General features: G+C 39.2%; 1 protein-coding gene across 1 annotated transcript in view; it reads right to left on the bottom strand.

Moving 5' to 3' along the window:
* The window catches only part of LOC120059177 (membrane-associated guanylate kinase, WW and PDZ domain-containing protein 3-like), a 307,200-nt gene that overhangs the window by 7,039 nt on the left and 275,161 nt on the right, over positions 1 to 25,000 (bottom strand). Inside the window, exons 9-18 of the mRNA XM_039008028.1 lie at positions 23,746 to 23,938; positions 19,203 to 19,474; positions 18,862 to 19,014; positions 16,705 to 16,887; positions 11,562 to 11,733; positions 11,201 to 11,295; positions 9,422 to 9,614; positions 7,948 to 8,142; positions 7,002 to 7,187; positions 6,668 to 6,764 (exon numbers count right to left, since the gene is read on the bottom strand). Of these exons, the coding sequence (XP_038863956.1) occupies positions 6,668 to 6,764; positions 7,002 to 7,187; positions 7,948 to 8,142; positions 9,422 to 9,614; positions 11,201 to 11,295; positions 11,562 to 11,733; positions 16,705 to 16,887; positions 18,862 to 19,014; positions 19,203 to 19,474; positions 23,746 to 23,938 (1,739 nt within the window). The remainder of the gene's footprint in view (positions 1 to 6,667; positions 6,765 to 7,001; positions 7,188 to 7,947; positions 8,143 to 9,421; positions 9,615 to 11,200; positions 11,296 to 11,561; positions 11,734 to 16,704; positions 16,888 to 18,861; positions 19,015 to 19,202; positions 19,475 to 23,745; positions 23,939 to 25,000) is intronic.

Raw genomic sequence — 25,000 nt, 5'->3', positions numbered from 1 at the left:
ATAATAATAAATGCTAGAGAGAACCAGTGATAATAATAATAATAATATATGCTAGAGAGAACCAGTGATATAATAATAATAATAAATGCTAGAGAACCAGTGATATAATAATAATAATAAATGCTAGAGAGAACCAGTGATATATTTATAATAATATATGCTAGAGAGAACCAGTGATATAATAATAATAATAATAAATGCTAGAGAGAACCAGTGATATATTTATAATAATATATGCTAGAGAGAACCAGTGATATAATAATAATAATATATGCTAGAGAACCAGTGATATAATAATAATAATAAATGCTAGAGAGAACCAGTGATATATTTATAATAATATATGCTAGAGAGAACCAGTGATATAATAATAATAATATATGCTAGAGAGAACCAGTGATATAATAATAATAATATATGCTAGAGAACCAGTGATATAATAATAATAATAATAAATGCTAGAGAGAACCAGTGATAATAATAATAATAATATATGCTAGAGAGAACCAGTGATATAATAATAATAATAAATGCTAGAGAACCAGTGATATAATAATAATAATAAATGCTAGAGAGAACCAGTGATATATTTATAATAATATATGCTAGAGAGAACCAGTGATATAATAATAATAATAAATGCTAGAGAGAACCAGTGATATATTTATAATAATATATGCTAGAGAACCAGTGATATAATAATAATAATAATATATGCTAGAGAGAACCAGTGATATAATAATAATAATAATAATAATAATATATGCTAGAGAGAACCAGTGATATAATAATAATAAATGCTAGAGAACCAGTGATATAATAATAATAATATATGCTAGAGAGAACCAGTGATATAATAATAATAATATATGCTAGAGAGAGACAGTGATATAATAATAATAATACATACTAGAGAGAACCAGTGATATAATAATAATAATATATGCTAGAGAGAGCCAGTGATATAATAATAACAATAATAATATATGCTAGAGAACCAGTGATATAATAATAACAATAATAATATATGCTAGAGAGAACCAGTGATAATAATAATAATAATATATGCTAGAGAGAGCCAGTGATATAATAATAACAATAATAATATATGCTAGAGAGAACCAGTGATAATAATAATAATAATATATGCTAGAGAGAACCAGTGATATAATAATAATAATATATGCTAGAGAACCAGTGATATAATAATAATAATAAATGCTAGAGAGAACCAGTGATAATAATAATAATAATATATGCTAGAGAGAACCAGTGATATAATAATAATAATAAATGCTAGAGAACCAGTGATATAATAATAATAATAAATGCTAGAGAGAACCAGTGATATATTTATAATAATATATGCTAGAGAGAACCAGTGATATAATAATAATAATAAATGCTAGAGAGAACCAGTGATATATTTATAATAATATATGCTAGAGAGAACCAGTGATATAATAATAATAATATATGCTAGAGAACCAGTGATATAATAATAATAATAATAAATGCTAGAGAGAACCAGTGATAATAATAATAATAATAAAATGCTAGAGAGAACCAGTGATAATAATAATAATAATATATGCTAGAGAGAACCAGTGATATAATAATAATAATAAATGCTAGAGAACCAGTGATATAATAATAATAATAATAAATGCTAGAGAGAACCAGTGATATATTTATAATAATATATGCTAGAGAGAACCAGTGATATAATAATAATAATAAATGCTAGAGAGAACCAGTGATATATTTATAATAATATATGCTAGAGAACCAGTGATATAATAATAATAATAATATATGCTAGAGAGAACCAGTGATATAATAATAATAATAATATATGCTAGAGAGAACCAGTGATATAATAATAATAATAAATGCTAGAGAACCAGTGATATAATAATAATAATATATGCTAGAGAGAACCAGTGATATAATAATAATAATATATGCTAGAGAGAGACAGTGATATAATAATAATAATACATACTAGAGAGAACAAGTGATATAATAATAATAATATATGCTAGAGAACCAGTGATATAATAATAATAATATATGCTAGAGAGAACCAGTGATATAATAATAATAATATAATATGCTAGAGAGAACCAGTGATATAATAATAATAATATATGCTAGAGAGAGACAGTGATATAATAATAATAATAATAATATATACTAGAGAGAACCAGTGATATAATAATAATAATATATGCTAGAGAACCAGTGATATAATAATAATATATGCTAGAGAACCAGTGATATAATAATAATATATGTTAGAGAGAACCAGTGATATAATAATAATAATATATGCTAGAGAACCGGTGATATAATAATAATAATATATGCTAGAGAGAACCAGTGATATAATAATAATAATAATAATAATATATGCTAGAGAGAACCAGTGATATAATAATAATAATAATAAATACTAGAGAGAACCAATGATATAATAATAATAATATAATATGCTAGAGAGAACCAGTGATATAATAATAATAATATATGCTAGAGAGAGACAGTGATATAATAATAATAATAATATATGCTAGAGAACCAGTGATATAATAATAATAATATATGATAGAGAGAACCAGTGATATAATAATAATAATAATAATAAATACTAGAGAGAACCAGTGATATAATAATAATAATATAATATGCTAGAGAGAACCAGTGATATGCTAGAGAGAGACAGTGATATAATAATAATAATAAATGCTAGAGAGAGACAGTGATATAATAATAATAATATATGCTAGAGAGAGACAGTGATATAATAATAATAATATATGCTAGAGAGAGACAGTGATATAATAATAATAATATATGCTAGAGAACCAGTGATATAATAATATATGCTAGAGAGAACCAGTGATATAATAATAATAATAATATATGCTAGAGAGAACCAGTGATATATTTATAATAATAATAATATATGCTAGACAGAACCAGTGATATAATAAGAATACTAATATATGCTAGAGAGAACCAGTGATATATTTATAATAATAATAATAATATATGCTAGAGAGAACCAGTGATATATTTATAATAATAATAATATATGCTAGACAGAACCAGTGATATAATAAGAATACTAATATATGCTAGAGAACCAGTGATAATAATAATATATGTTAGAGAGAACCAGTGATAATAATAATAATAATATATGCTAGAGAGAGCCAGTGATATATTTATAATAATAATAATAATAAATACTAGAGAGAATCAGTGATATAATAATAATAATATAATATGCTAGAGAGAACCAGTGATATAATAATAATAATATATGCTAGAGAGAGACAGTGATATAATAATAATAATATATGCTAGAGAGAGACAGTGATATAATAATAATAATATATGCTAGAGAACCAGTGATATAATAATAATAATATATGCTAGAGAGAACCAGTGATATAATAATACTAATATATGCTAGAGAGAACCAGTGATATATTTATAATAATAATAATATATGCTAGACAGAACCAGTGATATAATAATAATAATAAATGCTAGAGAGAACCTGTGAAATAATAATGATTATTATAAATGCTAGAGAGAACCAGTGATATAATAATAATAATATATGCTAGAGAGAACCAGTGAAATAATAATGATTATTATAAATGCTAGAGAGAACCAGTGATATAATAATAATATATGCTAGAGAGAACCAGTGAAATAATAATGATTATTATAAATGCTAGAGCGAACCAGTGATATAATAATACTAACATATGCTAGAGAACCAGTGAAATAATAATTACTATTATAAATGCTAGAGAGAACCAGTGATCTAATAATAATAATAATAATAATAAATGGTAGGGTGAACCAGAGATATATTATTATTATTATAAATGCTAGAGAAAACCAGTGATATAATAAGAATAATATTATATGCTAGAAAGAACCAGTGATATAATAATAACAATAATAATATATGCTAGAGAGAACCAGTGATATAATAATAATAATAAATGGTAGAGAGATCCAGTGATATAATAATAATACATACTACAGAGAACCAGTGATATAATAATAATAATATATGCTAGAGAGAACCAGTGATATAATAATAATAATAAATGCTAGAGAGAACCAGTGATATTATAATAATAATTATAATAATAATAAATGCTAGAGAACCAGTGATAATAATAATATATGTTAGAGAGAACCAGTGATATATTTATAATAATAATAATATATGCTAGAGAGAACCAGTGATATATTTATAATAATAATAATATATGCTAGAGAGAACCAGTGATATAATAAGAATACTAATATATGCTAGAGAACCAGTGATATAATAATAATAATATACGTTAGAGAGTGTAACGGCAGTCTACGTCGTCCTCCTCCTCAGACGAGGAGAGGCCAGAAGGATCAGAGGACCAATGTGCAGCGTGGTAATTAGACATAATGAATTTAATCAAACAAAACAAAACACTATACAAACTGACAAAACACACTAACCGTCACAGTCCCGTGTAGCACCAACACTGACGCAGGAACAATCACCCACAAACAAACAGCCTACCTTAATATGGTTCTCAATCAGAGGAAACGTCAAACACCTGCCTCTAATTAAGAACCATATCAGGCAACACATTTAACCCAACATAGAAACAGACAAACTAGACACACAACATAGAATTCCCACCCAGCTCACGTCCTGACCAACACTAAACAAGCAAAACACATACGAACTCTGGTGTAACGGCTTTCTTCCTGGGATGAAGGAGAGGACCAAAATGCAGCGCAGTTAGTGTTCAACATGTTTAATTAAACAATAAACGATGAACATTAACAAATAACAAAATAAACAAACGTGAAAGCCGAGACAGTCCTATCTGGTGCAGAACACAAACACAGAGACAGGAAACAACCACCCACAATCCCCAACACAAAACAAGCCACCTATATATGATTCTCAATCAGGGACAACGATTGACAGCTGTCTCTGATTGAGAACCATATCAGGCTGAACATAGAAACAGACGAACTAGACACACAACATAGAATTCCCACCCAGCTCACGTCCTGACCAACACTAAACAAGCAAAACCCATAAGAACTCTGGTCAGGACGTTACATCTGGTCAGGACGTTACAGAGAGAACCAGTGATATAATAATAATGATAAATGCTAGAGAGAACCAGTGATATATTTATAATAATAATAATATATGCTAGAGAGAACCAGTGATATAATAATAATAAATGCTAGAGAGAACCAGTGATATATTTATAATAATAATAATATATGTTAGAGAGAACCAGTGATATAATAATAATAATAAATGCTAGAGAGAACCAGTGATATATTTATAATAATAATAATATATGCTAGAGAGAACCAGTGATATAATAAGAATACTAATATATGCTAGAGAGAACCAGTGATAATAATAATATATGTTAGAGAGAACCAGTGATATAATAATAATAATAAATGGTAGAGAGAACCAGAGATATAATAATTATAATTATAAATGCTAGAGAGAACCAGTGATATAATAATAATAATAATAAATGCTAGAGAGAACCAGTGATATAATAATAATGATAAATGGTAGAGCGAACCAGTGATATAATAATACTAACATATGCTAGAGAGAACCAGTGATATAATAATAATAATAATATATGCTAGAAAGAACCAGTGATATAATAAGAATAATATTATATGCTAGAAAGAACCAGTGATATAATAAGAATAATATTATATGCTAGAAAGAACCAGTGATATAATAAGAATAATAATATATGCTAGAGAGAACCAGTGATATAATAAGAATAATAATATATGCTAGAGAGAACCAGTGATATAATAATAATAATAATATATGCTAGAGAGAACCAGTGATATAATAATAATAATAAAATGCTAGAGAGAACCAGTGATATAATAATAATAATATAATATGCTAGAGAGAACCAGTGATATAATAATAATAATAAAATGCTAGAGAGAACCTGTGATATCTAAAGAGTATTCTTAGCAGAAGAGTTTACATACTTAAGACTGCTAAGCAGACAGCCTCCCTCTCTCTCTCCCCTTATTTACAGAAACCTACCACACCCTGGCATGTGTTAGAGATGCATGAGAAGGAGGAAGGTCTTTACTTGAGAAGAGAGAAGGAGAGAGAAAAGTGGGAAAGGGGAAATGAGGAAAGATCCAGGGTGAAACCACACGGTGAGCAGAGTAGAGCGAGAGGGCGAGAGAGAGAGGGTTAGGGAATGAGAGGGGAATTATAGGTGCTGTAGTAATGGATTAAAAGTCTAACACAGGTAATCTGGTTTAAACAGGAAGATCTAATACTGAGTGCAGCCACACCATCCACTATTAATCCTTCTCTTCCATCCCTTTCTCTTCAGGATGGGCCATGTAGCTCTGTGTGTGTGTGTGTGTGTGTGTGTGTGTCTGTGTGTGTGTGTGTGTGTGTGTGTGTGTGTGTGTGTGTGTGTGTGTGTGTGTGTATGTGTGTGTGTGTGTGTGTGTGTGTGTGTGTGTGTGTGTATGTGTGTGTGTGTGTGTGTGTGTGTGTGTGTGTGTGTGTGTGTGTGTGTGTGTGTGTGTGTGTGTGTGTGTGTGTGTGTGTCCGCTCCTGTACCTGTCAGTGTGGCTGGCAGGCTGCTGGCCCATAGCTCTGTGCTGTGTTGCAGGGCTCTGCTTGGCTGAACTGGTTTCAGATGCAGGGCCACTATTCTCTAAAATAACACAGAAGACTTTCAGTATGGAATGTCATGCAAACTAACATTTCATCCTCTCCAACCTTTCCTTTTTCACTTTATCTAGCAATATCAAAATAACAAAAAACTGAAAATGCAAGACTAACAAATTTAGTAGTTCCCCATTCCACAGTAAACATTAAAACAATACTACAGAATCCCATATCAAGTAGGACTCCATTTCCCAGAGTGCAGTGTGTCTGTGGAAGGTCTCACCATCCTCTGGCACCACAGTGAGGGTGACAGTGTTGCCGGCCTCCTTGATGAGTTGGACGATGTCGTTGTGGGACAGTTCCATGATGGACTGGGAGTTGACCGCTGAGATATGGTCGCCCACCTTCAGCTGACCGCTACGGTCTGTGGGGCTGCCCTCGATGATGCGACCAATCTTGTGAGGGATAACTGAAGCATCAGAGAGTGAACGAGACAACAGGACCATTTAGCTCCGCTCTGTCAGGTATTACTGCAGATGGTACTTGTAAAGCAGTTATGGTTTTTCATTGTACCAAACTGGTTATCCATTGTATCAAAGCAGTATTGGCCCAGTGTTGTCCGGGTTAGGGGAAGGTTTGGTCGGGGTAGGCCGTCATTGTAAAATAAGAATTTGTTCTTAACCGACTTGTCTAAAGGTAAAAATAATCATTATAAAAAAAACAAGTATTCAATAAGCTATATAAAGCTATAATACTAATTTTCAACCAAACACAATTTGAGTCTTTATATTGTCCTTTGTCATCTCCCTCATAGGAGATAAGAACTTCATGTTCTTTACGTATAGTGAACCTCACTACTCCATGCCTCCTGTCTGTACCATTAGTTCAGTGTACAAACAAACTCAAGTACTGATAGACAGAAAGACAGGGAGAGACAAAAGGAGTGACAGAAAGGGAAAGAGATGGCATGCTGCGTGGGTCAATACCGTGCTCTGTGTGTTACCCAATCAGTAATAAGAAGAGATTACACAGCTTGGAAAGACCAATTATGCAAAAACAAAGCTATTTTCTCTACTTGAATCTACTTGAAATAAGAGGCATTGAAAATAGATTGTGATTGAGTGGAATACAAATATGGAGGTTATGTTTTGTATTGGAGGAACTGTCTCTAAATTGCCAAACAGCATCATCCATACAGAGTTGGAGTATAGAGTTGGAATATATCTCACCTCCGGGAGGAGGCTTGTTCTTGGAGGTAAGGATGACGAAGCCGAAGCCTTCGTTGTCTTTGCGTTGCAGGGTGACGTCGTTGCATTCTGGTTGGTGGGGGGAGCTGTCTGTAGGGACCTGGATGCGGGGCAGCTTGGGGGAGCCGTTGACCAGGGCTGGAGCCACCTGCTGCTGACCACTACCACCATCCTCCTCTCCACTGCCCTCTGATCACACACGCACAGAGAGAAATAGTTTTATATGGGTTCAGTTGGGATAACTTACTGTCTACATTTTATTCATGTAATTGTCGGGTTGTTTATGGTCTCTCTCTCACAGCCATTTTTATGAAAGCTCAAAGGTATGAGTTAAGATCACTTTATTGGTCAATTGCATACACGTTCCAACCTCAATTTTACTTCCGCTTTTAACCCAACTCCTCCGAAAGACACACATACATCAGTGGAGGCTGGTGAGAGAAGCTATAGGAGGAAGGGTTCATTATAATGGCTGGAATGTAATTAATGGAACGGTATCAAACACATCAAACATATGGAAACCACGTTTGACTCCGTTCCATCCATTTCATTCCAGCCATCACAATGAGTCCATCATCCTATAGCTCCACCCACTAGCCTCCACTGACATACATATACAGGTTTTGGAGAGCTGCGGGGGGCTGCCTCACTGAGCACCCGGGGAGCTGTTGTTCTGGGGGGTTAAGTGCCTTGCTCAAGGGCACAACGACAGGCAATGGCATGTAGGATTTGATACGAGCAAGCCTCCAGTTGCCAGCTCACTTCTCGACAGATATTTCCCGTCGGATTGCTGACTCGCCTATCTAACCGGTAAGCTTTCTGCCGCCCCTTAAAGTTGTTTATAATGCTCAGTTTAGGCCACCACATTATTCATTTTAGGCTGTATCAATGTCATACTAGTGTTCATTTTAAAATGAACCCCACAATTACTGTATAGAAAGACTCACTGATGTGTGTTTGGCATATCTGGATTGTGCACAGAATAGGAAATAAATATTTGGAAAGGAAATGTTTGTTAAGTCAATTCTGCCTCAGTCAATCTTTCATGAGTAGCCTATGTGTTTGTTTTCTTGAATCTTTGTCTTGTCAACTCATGCTTTGATTCCAACCACAAAGAGTATATGATTGATGCTTCATTTCCTCCAGTACAATCATGTCTGTCATTCAAAGCAATTTCAAAAGTTCTCTCTCTTGTCATAGAAGCTTATTTTTTTGTGTAAACAAAGCTGCTGTATACTGCGTCAGAACAGAACAGCACTCATCTTGTTTTCTGTGTGCCATGGAAATCTTCTCCTCCGACTGAATCTGATTCTACAGCACTTCACACAATTATCAGCACTTTTAGAAGAGATGCATAAACACTCAAACACAAATTTCTCTTTATTTCTCAATCTTTCTCTCCTCTCAAAGCCAACTGCCTACTCACACTCACAGTCACACCCAGCCACCCACCTACCTGTATGTGCCAATTTCCTGCGGACTGTCAGCATGACCTGTCCGTTGCGGGCAGCGTTGGTCATCAGCTCCAGCACATGCTTGTGAGACTTGCCCTTGACTGGCACCCCGTCGATACACATGAGTTCATCACCTGCCCGAAGACGTCCGTCCTTCTCTGCCGCGCCCAGGGGCACGATGGCACCAATGTACACCTGGCACAGGGAGAGAGGCAGGTATGAGGACATTTATTTAAGACACTCAAACACAGGGGGATAACTTTAACCAGATTTAGAGCCAGTTTCCCAGACCCAGATTAAAAAACATGATCAATGGAGGTAACCCATTTAAAGCACTATTAACTCTACTACTAGGCTTAACCTAGTTCCGGGAAAGCAGCCCACAGTGTGCCCAGAGTTTTAAAACGTCTTAGGGATAGCCCCCTTTTTTAAATTTTCACCTAAAATTACATACCAAATCTAGCTGCCTGTAGCTCAGGCCCTGAAGCAAGGATATGCATATTCTTGGTACCATTTGAAAGGAAACACTTTGAAGTTTGTGGACATGTGAATTGAATGTAGGAGAATATAACACAATAGAAAACAACCGTTTTTTTTCTACCTCCATCTTTGAAATGCAAGAGAAAGATCCCAGTTCCAGCCATCACTCTGGTTGTAATTCCGATGGTATCCACAAGATGGCAGCAGTGTATGTGCAAAGTTTCAGACGGATAACTTGAAGTATGAGTGTTCTCCATGACAGTTAGTGTGAAGTCACCCAGGTACATTTGGGCAAATCGTGAAGCAGACATTTGCATTCATATTACATTTTTCTGCAAGAATATCGTCAAATCTGTATACTTGGACTTTGATTTAGCTTTTCCAGTATTAGTAGCCATATTATAAGCTCCACATTTGCAAAACAACCAGTTTTCATAACTTCATAATTCTGAATATTCTTATAATTTTATTCCAAAAGGAAAAAGCATGCTGTCGCAAAAGGTTAGCACCTACATGTTGCGACAGACACAGGGTTTCCGGATACTTCCGTAAAGCCCAGCTCATTGGCTATCTAGCTAGGTTTGTTTGACCCCGATTGGTGCTTATTTGACAAAGTTAGTCGTTCAAGTGAAGACTGCCATCGGCGTGCCATGAAGGCGTCGCTCTCTGAACAAATATGGTGTCCTATAGGATATACTACACCCTTAATGAGATAGTGAAGTCTTGTTACGTTCTAGGATCTCTGAGGAATACATACAAACGTGATTTGATTCGTTGAAACAATGTTTAGGGTGAGATTTTCACTGATTCCTTTCTTTGCAGATTGAACGAGTGGAAATACAAAATCGATCGTGCATGCTATATGGACCTTTTTAGGATATGAAAAATGATTTTATCTAACAAAACAACACTTCATGTTATCTCTGGGACCCTTTGGATGATAAATCAGAGCAAGATTTCATAATGTAAGTACACATTTCACCTTCAGAGGTGAATTTATCAAACCTATCGCTGTGAAAAAAGTGTTTTGTTGTTAGGAGCTCTCCTCAAACAATAGCATGGCATTTTTTCGCAGTAATAGCTACTGTAAATTGGACAGTGCAGCTTTTTAACAAGACGTTAAGCTTTCAGCCGATATAAGACACTTATATGTACAGACATTTGTTGTTTCTCTAAAATCTGCGATCTTGACACAAGGCGCTGCATGATTTACAACTGTCCCGTTGATGGGACGCCGATGCCTAAGAAGTTTTAATGCTGGCTGAACCAGGATAGAGCAGTCTCTCTGGGTGGGTACTTACAGGCTGATCTGGCCCCTCTCCTCCTAAGACTCGGAAACCAAAGCCCGACTCCTGGTTCCTCTTGATGAAGACATCTAGGTCTTTGGTGTTGGGGGCTGGATAAACAGGGAAAGACAGGGAGAAGGACACACTGGGTTAACTCACTATTGCTAGTGAAGAATAGCCAGATACTGTGCAGTGGAATGATAAGACTTGGACAACTTGGACAAACTATCAGTCTGACAGGTGGAAAATGGGAACTACAGTATGATGTGCAGTCTCTTGTGACTGAACATTTAAAAGTACCAGCCAAGCAGAGTGTTGTGAGAGACTGGATAGAGACTGTCCGTCAGTCAGGTTAGAGGGGTTTGTGTATACTCACGTTTGCTGTCCAGCAGGGCCTTGGACTTGAGGTAGAGTTGTGAGGGGTCAGGCTTGGGGGAGGCTGAGTGGATGGTGTTGGGGGGGAAGGGAAGGGGCTGTGGGGTGGGGGGCAGGGCTGGCTCTGGGGTGCTGAGGGTCTCTGTGCTGGTTGTCATCTCCTTCTCCTTTCTCTCCTGCCTCTGCTGAGACATGGGAGCAGTGCACTGCAACACAACAAACAAGATGATTCAATTAAAACGATGTATTTTATTCATATCATGGTTTTAACATAGACAGTATACAATAACCTACAACTCAGACACTGAGGGTAATAGTGTTGGATTTAGGAAGAGAGTTACTTTTCTTCTGTAACCCCAAACTACACTTAGGAGTTTTCCCCCTAGTGTCTACAGTGCTGGCCTTAACTCTACTAACACAGTCCCTTATAAAGCTGAATGATAATAATGCCAAAGCCTTATATCTGGACTCAGTTATATATCTCAATATAAGGCTTTGTCTGCACTGATTCTGAGCCGTGTACAAAGGCTTGTTGCTGACCCAGTAGACTCCTCTAGTCTGTTGTTCAGAGAAGGAGCACATTCACACACCCCAGTCAGCCTGTTGCCTCCAAAAATAACACCATTGTGTGTGTGTGTGTGTGTGTGTGTGTGTGTGTGTGTGTGTGTGTGTGTGTGTGTATGTTTGTGGCTCGCAACTCGTGTTAGCTCTTTGAATAATTGCTCTCTACAGCAGACGACTCCGCTTGCTGGTGGGGGAAAGAAACTAAGACAAAGTTATATCACGATTGTTTTAATAATTCATCTCCTGTCTGGTGTTTAAAAGCGCTGTGTTTCTGTCTCTGTTCCTAGACTCACTTGACACTTTCTACAGTATCTGTCCCAAATGGCACTTTTTCCCCCCTACACAGTGCACTACTTTTGACCAAAGCCCTATAGGCCCTGGTCAAAAGAAGTGCACTATATAGGGAATAGGGCGCCATTTGGGACGCACAGCTCTCATTAGAATCCCCTGTAGTGGCCAAGGGGAGAGAGTCTCTGAGAGAGGAGAGAGTGAGGAGAGTGTCTCTGTGAGAGAGGAGAGAGTCTCTGTTAGAGAGGAGAGTGAGGAGAGAGTGAGTAGAGAGAGGAGAGAGTGTGAGAGAGGACAGCAGGAGGAGGAGAGGAGAAGGAGCAGGGTAATTAAAAGCATTTCTTTTAACTTACAGGTTTCAGAGACTTCACGGGAGATGTCTGACCTGGGGGCGGAGAGAGGGAGAGAGATAAAAACAATAGAAAGATGACTCAATACAGTAGAAGAAGAGCATTTACTATGGAGGACAGGTTCCCGTGCCATATTGGGTGACTGGGTTATTGTGATGGAGGTTTGATAGATTATTATACATCTCTGTTTCCCCACACCATTGACCCTGCTCTGCTGTAAAACAGTACATTCTCAATCATCATACAAGATGACTGTTTCCCCTAGACACACACTCTGCCCTACATAATGAGTGGTAACCATGACAGCCCCATACATCTCTATATCCTCTCCCTATTCTCCTCTCTGATACTAAACACCAGCAGGATCATGGTTCAACTTGACCAGTAGGTGGTACTATGCTCAAGCAGCAGCGTGAGAAGGATCTCTGACGTCAACACAGAGAAACAGACTAAGGGAAGAGGGATGAGATGTGCCTCACCAAGGGTTAACCTTGTCATTTATTCTCCACACCGGTTGCTACCATTCCACAGTAAGACACTCCATTCAAATAATCGGCATTAGACCTTCCACCCTCATCGAAAGAAGCCCATTGACCATGAAAAGAAGCCCATTGACCATGAAAAGAAGCCCAGTGACCATTAAAAGAAGCCCAGTGACCATCAAAAGAAGCCCAGTGGTGTATATCTGTATGACGCACCAAAAATACTAACGGTCTTGATGAAAATGTAATCAGGTAACAATAAAGTAAATTTATTTATGTGCATAATTGTCATTTTATCCACTGCACTATGTTTTGTTTATGCATATATGTGTATAGATGATGTAATGCATTCTAGATGACGCCTGTACCATTTTTGACTAGGATTGTTTTTAGTTTCTCAAAACTCAATTTAGGTGGTCCACAATGTGTATTATTGTATCATTGTGGAGGGACACTTTAATAAAATGTTCTAACTCTTACACAACACACAGGTAGCAGTCACTAGTCAGCACCTTTTCATTGACCATGGTGACAATTCCCATAGGTATTACCAGTACCGCCTAGGGCAAGCACCATTATTGCACAGCGGAAGCACCCTTGAGTGAGCTGGATAGTGCTTGGGGCCAACTCAGCAGGCAAGTTCCTGTTCTCCCTCTCTATGGCTGTCAGTGGTGGAGAGCTGCTGTTACCCCCTGGTCATAGACCCAAGGTTCTATACCTCAGCCCCTAGGTGACCTCCTGATGACCCTGCCAGCCCCTCCACCAGTCTCCCCTCATTCTCCCATGGAGGAGTCAACAGTATAACGTGATCCTGCTCCCTCCCCCAGGCCTCCTCAGGACAAACACTTCACAGTACAGGAGTCAGGAGTCAGGAGTCAGGAGTCAGGAGTCAGGAGTCAGGAGTTGGCACACAACATCTCTGGCTGAACATACTGCTTCTTGACTCATTAGAATTGTTCGGTTTTTAAACAACTAATGGACCGACGTCAGTTCAATTACTTGAGCTCAATGTGCAGTTTCTGTAGAGATAAATCAGATCAAGCCTGAATTGTGCGATGTATTATGAAGTTGTAGATTCCAACAGCCCAATATTCTACATGTTTAGCTCAGAAAACGTGGTAATTAACCACAATGACCATAATCCCTTCCGCTCTCGCTTAAATTTGTCCGGTCTGTGCAGAGCAAGACATGGGGACTGAGGGAAGAGAGAACGCTGGATGGAGAGAGATAGAAAGCAGTTGCTTCGTGAGCCTGAAAATACATGATCTAAGTGATTGATAGTTGGTATTCAGCAATCATAAAAGTAATTATTTATTTTGAAGAACTACTAAAGTAGTGATTTTGTCAGATGGTATAGACAGCTGCTATATAGAGATGACTTGGAATGAAATAATAAAGTCATCAAATAAAACAAATATTGAATTAAAGTAAAGCAATGTAAATAAATGATTGTTAATAAGTGGTAATCAGTAATGGCCAGTCACTACTATTATGGGACTTTTATTAATATTTTCTTTCTGTGTTCTTACATCATTTCAACCCACATAATGCATTTCATGTCTAAAATGTTTTACCAAAACCGAACCGACCTCTAATCACTCAGCACAATTAGGAATCTTCAGAGCACACGTCATTAGGTGAACATACTGTATCTTCACCATTTACACACCATTTCACAAAATGATAAGATAACTACTAGTGCTGGGAAATGCCAGGTACCTCAAAATACAATATCATCGATACAATATGCATTGTGATTCTCACTATTCTATATGTATTGTGATTCTCACTATTCTATATGCATTGTGATTCTCACTATTCTATATGCATTGCGATTCTCACTATTCTATATGCATTGTGATTCTCACTATTCTATATGCATTGTGATTCTCACTATTCTATATGTATTGTGATTCTCACTATTCTATATGTATTGTGATTCTCACTATTCTATATGTATTGCGATTCTCACTATTCTATATGCATTGTGATTCTCACTATTCTATATGTATTGTGATTCTCACTATTCTATATGCATTGCGATTCTCACTATTCTATATGCATTGCGATTCTCACTATTCTATATGTATTGTGATTCTCACTATTCTATATGTATTGTGATTCTCACTATTCTATATGCATTGCGATTCTCACTATTCTATATGCATTGCGATTCTCACTATTCTATATGCATTGCGATTCTCACTATTCTATATGTATTGCGATTCTCACTATTCTATATGCATTGCGATTCTCACTATTCTATATGCATTGCGATTCTCACTATTCTATATGTATTGCGATTCTCACTATTCTATATGTATTGCGATTCTCACTATTCTATATGCATTGCGATTCTCACTATTCTATATGTATTGCGATTCTCACTATTCTATATGCATTGCGATTCTCACTATTCTATATGCATTGCGATTAGATACTGTGATTTTATTGCGATTCGATGTTCCAATACGAGAGTCATGAGAAAATGAGCTTTGATCAGCCATGGAAAAAGTGCTAAAAAAACGAATTGGCTCCATATTTAAAAAGAAGATGGAGAACAAGCTATGAATACTGGAATTTGTACAGGTACAGAAAATTGCTAAAAATATTGCAATATTGTCAAAACGATACGATATATCGTCAAAAATAATATACCACATTTTATCCCCCCATCATGAATCACTACCTAGCCAAACACTACAGTTGTCTGAATATATCTTGCACTAGCATACCTTTCTCCTCCTCCCTCTCCTCCTCCCCCCTCCTCTCCTCTCCGGTCAAGGTGCAGAGGTGCAAATGGGAAATGGATAGTGGATCAATAGTGGGATAGACTAGAGCATGAAATTGCTTTATTAAACGGTGGGTGGCTCTGGGGCTGGCTTCTGGGAGGGCCGGCTGCTGAGGAGCTGAACGGCCATCTAACATACTTCCTCTAGGAACTACTATATAGACTACGGTGGAAGTAATCCGTTTGGTCTGGCCGTTTGGTCTGGCAGCTCCTCTGAACACAGGTATGTTGACTGGGATGAAGGCGTGCACTGCCACCCTCCTATCATAACAACGCTGATTACCAAGGCCTAGGGCAGTAGTTCCCAACCAGGGGTAGGACACCGACTGTAGGAGTACTTGACCTATCCACGGGGGTACTTGAGAAGACTCATGAGACCATCGGCCTACTGGTAAAATTAACATGAAGGGGTACTCCGGGCAGAGCAAAATTCAGTTGGTTGTACAGTAACTGAAAAAGGTTGGGAACCACTGGTCTACGGCAAGCCCATAAACTACTGCATAGAGGAAGCAGTTTTGTGATACACATCTTAGCGATACTCTTATGACTATCTCAACTGAACACCAGAAATGACCTTGCTCAAGGCGTACACTGTCTAGTATAGACTGAGGGAAAGTGCATATTGCATAGGGGAAGCAGCTGTAATGCAGAGCTTTATAATATCATAACGGATATGTCTGTCTCACCTCCTCTGAGAACTAGAACGTTGACCTCGCTCCCCACAGGTAGGTCTTTGAGGATGTCCACCACCTGGGAGTGGCTCATTGTCTGGACGTTGTGACGGTTGATCTCCTTGATTACATCACCCTTCAGCAGGCCATGACACCACTGGGCATCTAGGATCATCTTCACCTGGGATTACATTAGTTAGGTTACATTACATTTGATTACATTATATTGGATTTGTTTAACCTATATTAAATGAGATGAAAGTACATTCGGTAAATCTTTACTGTAGGCTTCCTTATATACACCATTCATCAAGTTGTTACAACACCTACTACTACATAAGGCTTTATACAGAGGTGTTCTCTAGCTCAGTGGTTTACTAACTTCTTGACCCTCGACCTGGTTGGTTCAAAGCTTGCGACCCCCGCGTACAATCACTGCACAAATGTAGCTCGTCATTACAGCCATAAACGGTCACGCATTTTCAAAGCGCAAGATACAGAAATTGTATATATAGAAACGTACCTGTATGGAGCAGGGGTTGCAGGATCATACGGCCTACCTGTATGCAGCAGGGGTTGCAGGATCATACGGCCTACCTGTATGGAGCAGGGGTTGCAGGATCATACGGCCTACCTGTATGGAGCAGGGGTTGCAGGATCATACGGCCTACCTGTATGCAGCAGGGGTTGCAGGATCATACGGCCTACCTGTATGGAGCAGGGGTTGCAGGATCATACGGCCTACCTGTATGCAGTAGGGGTTGCAGGATCATACGGCCTACCTGTATGGAGCAGGGGTTGCAGGATCATACGGCCTACCTGTATGCAGCAGGGGTTGCAGGATCATATGGCCTACCTGTATGCTGCAGGGGTTGCAGGATCATACGGCCTACCTGTATGGAGCAGGGGTTGCAGGATCATACGGCCTACCTGTATGGAGCAGGGGTTGCAGGATCATACGGCCTACCTGTATGCAGCAGGGGTTGCAGGATCATATGGCCTACCTGTATGCTGCAGGGGTTGCAGGATCATACGGCCTACCTGTATGCAGCAGGGGTTGCAGGATCATACGGCCTACCTGTATGCTGCAGGGGTTGCAGGATCATACGGCCTACCTGTATGCTGCAGGGGTTGCAGGATCATACGGCCTACCTGTATGCAGCAGGGGTTGCAGGATCGGATGGAAAGCATGATCTGTCTCTAGCATTCTTCTTTCTCGTAATTAATTTGCCAGAATGTTACATCTTCATCCCATAAGTATTGAAGGTAGTGCGATGTTACAGGTATCTTTAGAGACATACAGTACCACCACCGAGGCATCTATATAATTATAACCCACCCAAACTAGGCCTATCTGAAGTATGAAAATGATCAATGAAATCACCAGGTAGCCTATATGTGGCAAGGATGCGTCCATAGCAATGTAGTTAGGCTACTCTATTTTTGCCAGGCAAAACCGGAGATAATTAAACTAGTGCTTTCTGATCACTAACCTGGATATGTGTGCCCGCCTTTCCGCACAAATGCTGTTGACTGCTCATTGGTCAACAGTCAAAACGCACAACTTTTTGGTTCTGAAGCACTAATAAGATGTTTTTGAAACTAGAATTTGGTGCCATGCCATAGGCTTATGTTAGTGACAAGATCGAATAAGCAAAGGTATAAATATAAAATACAAATGGTAGGCTATATGTAGCCTATTAAAATATGTATGAAAAATATGTGTTTTTCTCCATTCAGTTTCACACTCGCAACCCCCCAAAACCTCATTGCACTATCTCACCCGACATGTGTTGATTGACAGTTTGCTGGTCCAATCAGAGGGCTGAGTGTTTCACTAGCCAATCTGTTTTTTTGCAAGTGATATACTGTCTCTGGCTGCGTGGAGAGTAATCCACAGATTGTGCAACAAAATGAGTGACAAAACATTACAAAACCAAAGTTGAGTCAAAGTCGAGTCCCAAGTCTTGAGGCTCCAAGTCCAAGTCAAGTCATTTTATTTTCTATCGAGTTTCAAGTCATCAAATTTGTGACTCGAGTCAGACTCCAGTCCAAGTCATCTGACTCGAGTCCACACATCTGGCATTATAACACCAGTCATACATAAGTGGGGCTATGGTAAAGTGTTACCGGAAATTCATTAAATACATTTTACCTTCTGGCCCAGGGGGCAGTCTGCGATGGCAAAGCCGAACCCTCCTGGCCCCTTCACCAGGGGTACGCCCACCAGCTCCGGCTGCAACAGCGTGGGGTCTGGACCCTCAGGGTAGTGGCGCCCCCCGTTGGACATGGCTGGGACAGCTGTTGTCTGTCAATCAATCAATCAAATTAAAATCACCCAAATCTATTTATATATCCCCTTTTAACATCAGCAGTTTTCACAAAGTGCTTTTACAGTAACCCAGGCTAGACCCCTGACAGCAAAAACAGAAGCACAGTGGCCAGGAAAAACTCCCTAAAAGGAAGAAACCTAGGGAGGAACTGGTTGTACTGTACCTGTCTTGGGAGGGTGCCGTCTGGGCTGGTGACATAGTGTATCTCCTGGGGGTTAGAGGTCGAAAGTGAAGGGGTGGCGTCGGGGGCCAGGGTAGTGGCTATGTCCCACGAGGAGGCGTCGTCACTCCCACTGGGGTCCTCAGGGAGGGGGTAACCCCGACACAGCACCATGTCCACGTACTGGTTGACTGGGATAGACTGGAACATCTGAACCACGTCAGCATGAGTCTTCCCCAGGACACACAGCCCGTTGATATCCACGATGACGTCACCTGGTAGAGGAGAGGGAGAGAAGAGGAAAAAGGGAAAAGGACGTGTCAATATCAGCATTGGCAACTGTCTTTAAAATGGGAGTGTGCTGTGGTTAGTTGTGGCACTATACCCAGTCCACTAACACCAGACCCAGTCCACTAACACACAAATCAGTTTGCATAACGTTTAGCGCAGACAGTGCCCGCATGAAGGCATCGTTGGTCAGGAGCTGAAATATGTTTCCTTGGAGTCTGCTTCATAAACAACTGCTTTGGGGTTGATGAATGAACAAAGAAGTAAGGTACAGCCTAACACTCTCTCCTTCCCCTCATTCTCCATCATTCCAGCCTGGGTGTATTAAGTCAGCTAGCCCCAGCCAGATCAATAAAGATTAGGAAAATGTGCTCAGCTTATCTCCAGCCAAAACAAAAGCAGGAAACTCCCAACACCGCTAGCTAGCTGGGAGCAGTAGTGTAAAGTACTTAAGTAAAAAATACTTTAAAGTACTACTTAAGTCGTTTTTTGGGGTATCTGTACTTTACAATTTATATTTTTGGCAACTTTTACTTCACTAAATTCCTAAACAAAAGTATAGACTTTTTACTCCATATATTTTCCCTGACACCCAAAAGTACTCGTTACATTTTGAGAGGAAAATTATCCAATTCACACACTTATCAAGAGAACATCCCTGGTCATCTCTACTACCTCTGATCTGGCAGACTCACTAAACACAAATGCTTCGTTTGTAAATTATGTCTGAGTGTTGGGAGTGTGCCCCTGGATATCCGTGAATAAAAAATTAAAAAATTAAAATTGTGCCGTCTGGTTTGCTTAAATAAAGGTAACATTTTTTTTTAAATCAACTTGAGGGGCAGCTAAGCCCTTGTGGGGCATTTAAACCCTGAACAATGCCTGACAGGCAGCTCTGTCTCCCAGGCTATTTGCCACGCCCAAGACCACAGCCAATCACATGTAAGCAACAATGCAGCTAACTTTGCGAGCAAGAGAGCTGCTAGCTAGTTAGCTAGGTAGTCTCGTTAGCTAGCTAGTTTGTTTTCTATTCTGGTCGTTAGCTTGCATATCTGATACAGTATGTGTATGATTGTAAGGGGCAGTTGTTTTATGGATGATATTTAAATTTGAGTGGGTGAGCTCTATTCCTGACAGGCTGATCAGATTACATTTCAGGCTCAGAGCTTGAATAGATTCAATAGCAGCCTCAGAGGCTGATAAGTCAGGATTCTGCCTTGTAGTTTCATAGATGGGTTAGATAGATAAGCCACCCTCATCTGTTTGCTCCATGGTTGCGAGCGCATCGTTTCTGTTGCTATACAACCAACACGTCTATAGGTAAAGTTCATTGCAGGTAGATTAGCAGCCAATGCATTATGTATATGATCAAGAGAGGGTGCACTTTATTCCTGACAAGCTGATCAGATTCAATAGCAGCCTCAGAGGCTGATATGTCAGGATGCAGCCTTGTAGGCTGTCTGCAAGGAGCCTTACATATGAAATAGCCTACAAGTCTGCCTCTGAGGCTGCTATTGAATCTGATCAGCATGCCAAGAATAGAGCTCACCCACTCTGGATGACATGCATCAGCCTATAAAGCACTGACAGCTAATCTGCCTGCAAGGAGCTTTACCATTGAAACAGCCTACAAGGCAGCATCCTGAAATCAGCCTCTGAGACTATTGAATCTGATCAGCCTGCCTGGAATAGAGCTCACCCCCTGGATCAGATATGCATCTGCCTATAAAGCAATTTGACAGCTAATCTGTCTTCAAGGAGCCTTACCTATGAAACAGCCTATGAGGCAGCAACCTGGTTTTATCTGAGGCTAAAATTGAATCTGATCAACCTGTCAGGGATGGAGCTCACCCACTGTAATTGTAAATATTATCCATGAACTATATATATATCGGTTATGCAAGCTAACAACCAGCATAGCTAACAAGCTAACAAGACTAACTAGCTAACTATCCATCTCACAAGACTAGCCAAGTTAACTGCGTTATTCTTTGCATGAGATTGACTGTGGTTTTGGGGGCAGGGCGCAGCATTGGAGGCAGCATTGGAGACAGCATTGCCTGTCAGACATTGTTCAGGGCTTAAATGCCCCAAGAGCGCATTGCGATCATTGCAGCCACAAGGCTCCTTGATGAGGTGGTTATCGTGCATCTGAACAAATTAATGGATGATGCGTGGTACTTCTGATTATTTGTGATCTCGACAAAACACTTTAGTTATATAGTGATCATGAGACAAATAAGTTGTGATCTCGACATAGCGAGGGATTTTAAATTTTACATATGTCCTCTCCATTTCAATGAGCCACTGGCAGCTATATACTAATACCGGGATGTTTATTGATGGCCGTTTGGGCTGTGTATACTGTATGTCACATACAGTTGAAGTCGGAAGTTTACATACACTTAGGTTGGAGTCATTAAAACTTGTTTTTCAACCACTCCACAAATTTCTTGTTAACAAACTACAGTTTGGCAAGTCGGTTAGGACATCTACTTTGTGCATGACACAAGTCATTTTTCCAACAATTGTTTACAGACAGATTATTTCACTTATAATTCACTGTATCACAATTCCAGTGGGTCAGACATTTACATACACTAAGTTGACTGTGCCTTTAAACAGCTTGGAAAATTCCAGAAAATGATGTCATGGCATTAGAAGCTTCTGATAGGCTAATTGACATCATTTGAGTCAATTGGAGGTGTACCTGTGGATGTATTTCAAGGCCTACCTTCAAACTCAGTGCCGCTTTGCTTGACATCATGGGAAAATCAAAAGAAATCAGCCAAGACCCCAGAAAAAAAAAATTGTAGACCTCCACAAATCTGGTTCATCCTTGGGAGCAATTTCCAAACGCCTGAAGGTACCACGTTCATCTGTACAAACAATAGTACGCAAGTATAAACACCAGACCACGCAGCCGTCATACCGCTCAGGAAGGAGACGCGTTCTGTCTCCTAGAGATGAACGTACTTTCGTGCAAAAAGTGCAAATCAATCCCAGAACAACAGCAAAGGACCTTGTGAAGATGCTGGAGGAAACAGATACAAACGTATCTATATCCACAGTAAAACTAGTTCAATATTGACATAACCTGAAAGGCTGCTCAGCAAGGAAGAAGCCACTGCCCCAAAACCACCATAAAAAAGCCAGACTACGGTTTGCAACTGCACACTTTTTGGAGAAATGGTTTGATTAAATAAAAATAGAACTGTTTGGCCATAATGACCATCGTTATGTTTGGAGGAAAAAGGGGGAGGCTTGCAAGCCGAAGAACACCATCCCAAACGTGAAGCACGGGGGTGGCAGCATCATGTTGTGGGGGTGCTTTGCTGCAGGAGGGACTGGTGCACTTCACAAAATAGATGGCATCATGAGATAGGAATATTATATGGATATATTGAAGCAACATCTCAAGACATCGGTCAGGAAGTTAAAGCTTGGTCGCAAATGGGTCTTCCAAATGGACAATGACCACAAGCATACTTCCGAAGTTGTGGCAAAATGGCTTAAGGACAACAAAGTCAAGGTATTGGAGTCGCCATCACAAAGCCCTGACCTCAATCCCATAGAACATTTGTGGGCAGAACTGAAAAAGTGTGTGCGAGCAAGGAGGCCTACAAACCTGACTCAGTTACACCAGCTCTGTCGGGGGTGGGCCAAAATTCCCCCAACTTATTGTGGGAAGCTTGTGGAAGGCTAGCCGAAACATTTGACCCAAGTTAAACAATTTAAAGGCAATGCTACCAAATACTAATTGAGTGTATGTAAACTTCTGACCCACTGGGAATGTGATGAAAGAAATAAAAGCTGAAATAAATCATTTTCTCTACTATTATTCTGACATTTCACATTCTTAAAAGAAAGTGGTGATACAAGACAGATAATTTTTACTAGGATTAAATGTCAGGAATTGTGAAAAACTGAGTTTAAATGTATTTGGCTAAGGTGTATGTAAACTTCCGACTTCAACTGTACGTGATCCAATATATACTGTATGACCACACTTATAGATATGCATGTTCGTAATAATCATAAGCATGTAAAGAAGCACAGACAAGAAGCCTTCAGTATGAAATCTGAAATACTGTGTATAACTCCACTTCAAATCAGTGTGTTGCCATAAACGTGTGTGTACAGACAATGATAAATTAACCTTGTTGATCTGTGTGCACACGTGCGCTGTGTGTGTTTGTGTGCGTGCGTTCCTGCGTACAAGCGTCTGTGTGTGTTTACATGCGCGTACAACACTCACCAGAGGTCATCTTGTTGTCGTGCGCGGCGGGCCCGTCTCGGAGCACGTTCTTCACCTGGAGGAACTCGTCATGGCGGTCGCCCCCAATGATGGTGAAGCCAAACCCCTGGGGGCTCTTCCTCAGATTTGTCCTCAGAATGGAGCCCTGGAGATGGGCTGGGTTCCGTACGAAACCCCTCACACCCACAACAGGCTCATCTGAAGGAGAGAGGAAGTGAGGGGAGAGGGAAGGAAGAGTGAGAGGGATGGAGAACAGAGCAAAGAGAAAGAAAAAAAACTTTTTTTGACTAAATACAAAAAAAGCACAGCGAGAGAGAGATGCAAATTGAGGAAGTACTGTATAAGCAAATACCTAATTATTATGACTGTAATTCAGCTAATTGCTCTCAAACCTTAATGCCCCATTGAAGTATTTTACTTTACAAATTAGTGACTATTAATTCTTTGTTTGTTTGTCGTATTATCATCACAAGGCCTGTCACTATTGTTCAGCTGCATTGATCTGACAGAGAAACCATGCTAGGCTAGCTGCTAGCGCTAATCCATTGATCTGACAGAGAAACCAGGCTAGGCTAGCTGCTTGCGCTAATTCACGATGAGAATCCACAATGAGAGAGATTACAGTGACACGTCTATGCCGCTACGCTTATTTTATTCTGATATATCCATATGGGACAACTTCAAAGAACACCTGAAGTAGCAGTCGTTATTTTGTATGGTAGGTAGAGTGTGTGTTTGTGTGTGACAGATGCACATAGGCGCAAGTTCACAGGGTGTTAGGCATCTGTCCCCTGTAACGTCACAGTGCAGGCTACCGCCACAGTGACAGGGAGCTGACAGCTACTCGTCATTCAGACTGTCACTAATTCAACCAACACTCAAATCACACATCAAAATACAACATGGCAACAAAACATCCACATCAGCCTTATTCATTTGAAGAGCTGTCTGGTAACAAAGCACAGGCAAGAACTATGCTACTGCTGAACAGAGATGGCCTACTACTCTTTTACTTAAGCCTGCCAGTGAAAAAGACGTACTGTAAAAAAAGAAAAAAGAACACACACATGACGCACAAAGCAGTGACAAATCCGTTTGGATATAACCTTGACATTTCAAATCTCACAGAGATGTGATAAACTTTCAGATTGAATTTGCTATGTTATGCCTGCAGGATGGAGCATGGGAATAAATGTCCAGGAGACAAACTGTGTGTGTATTTGTGTGTGTGTGTACACTGCAGGGGTACATCCAC

Source organism: Salvelinus namaycush, chromosome 14 (assembly GCF_016432855.1).
Source record: "Salvelinus namaycush isolate Seneca chromosome 14, SaNama_1.0, whole genome shotgun sequence".
Classification (NCBI taxonomy): Eukaryota; Metazoa; Chordata; class Actinopteri; order Salmoniformes; family Salmonidae; genus Salvelinus; species Salvelinus namaycush.
The sequence above is the reverse complement of the archived record's forward strand: the minus strand, read 5'-3'. Positions and strand labels throughout refer to the sequence as shown.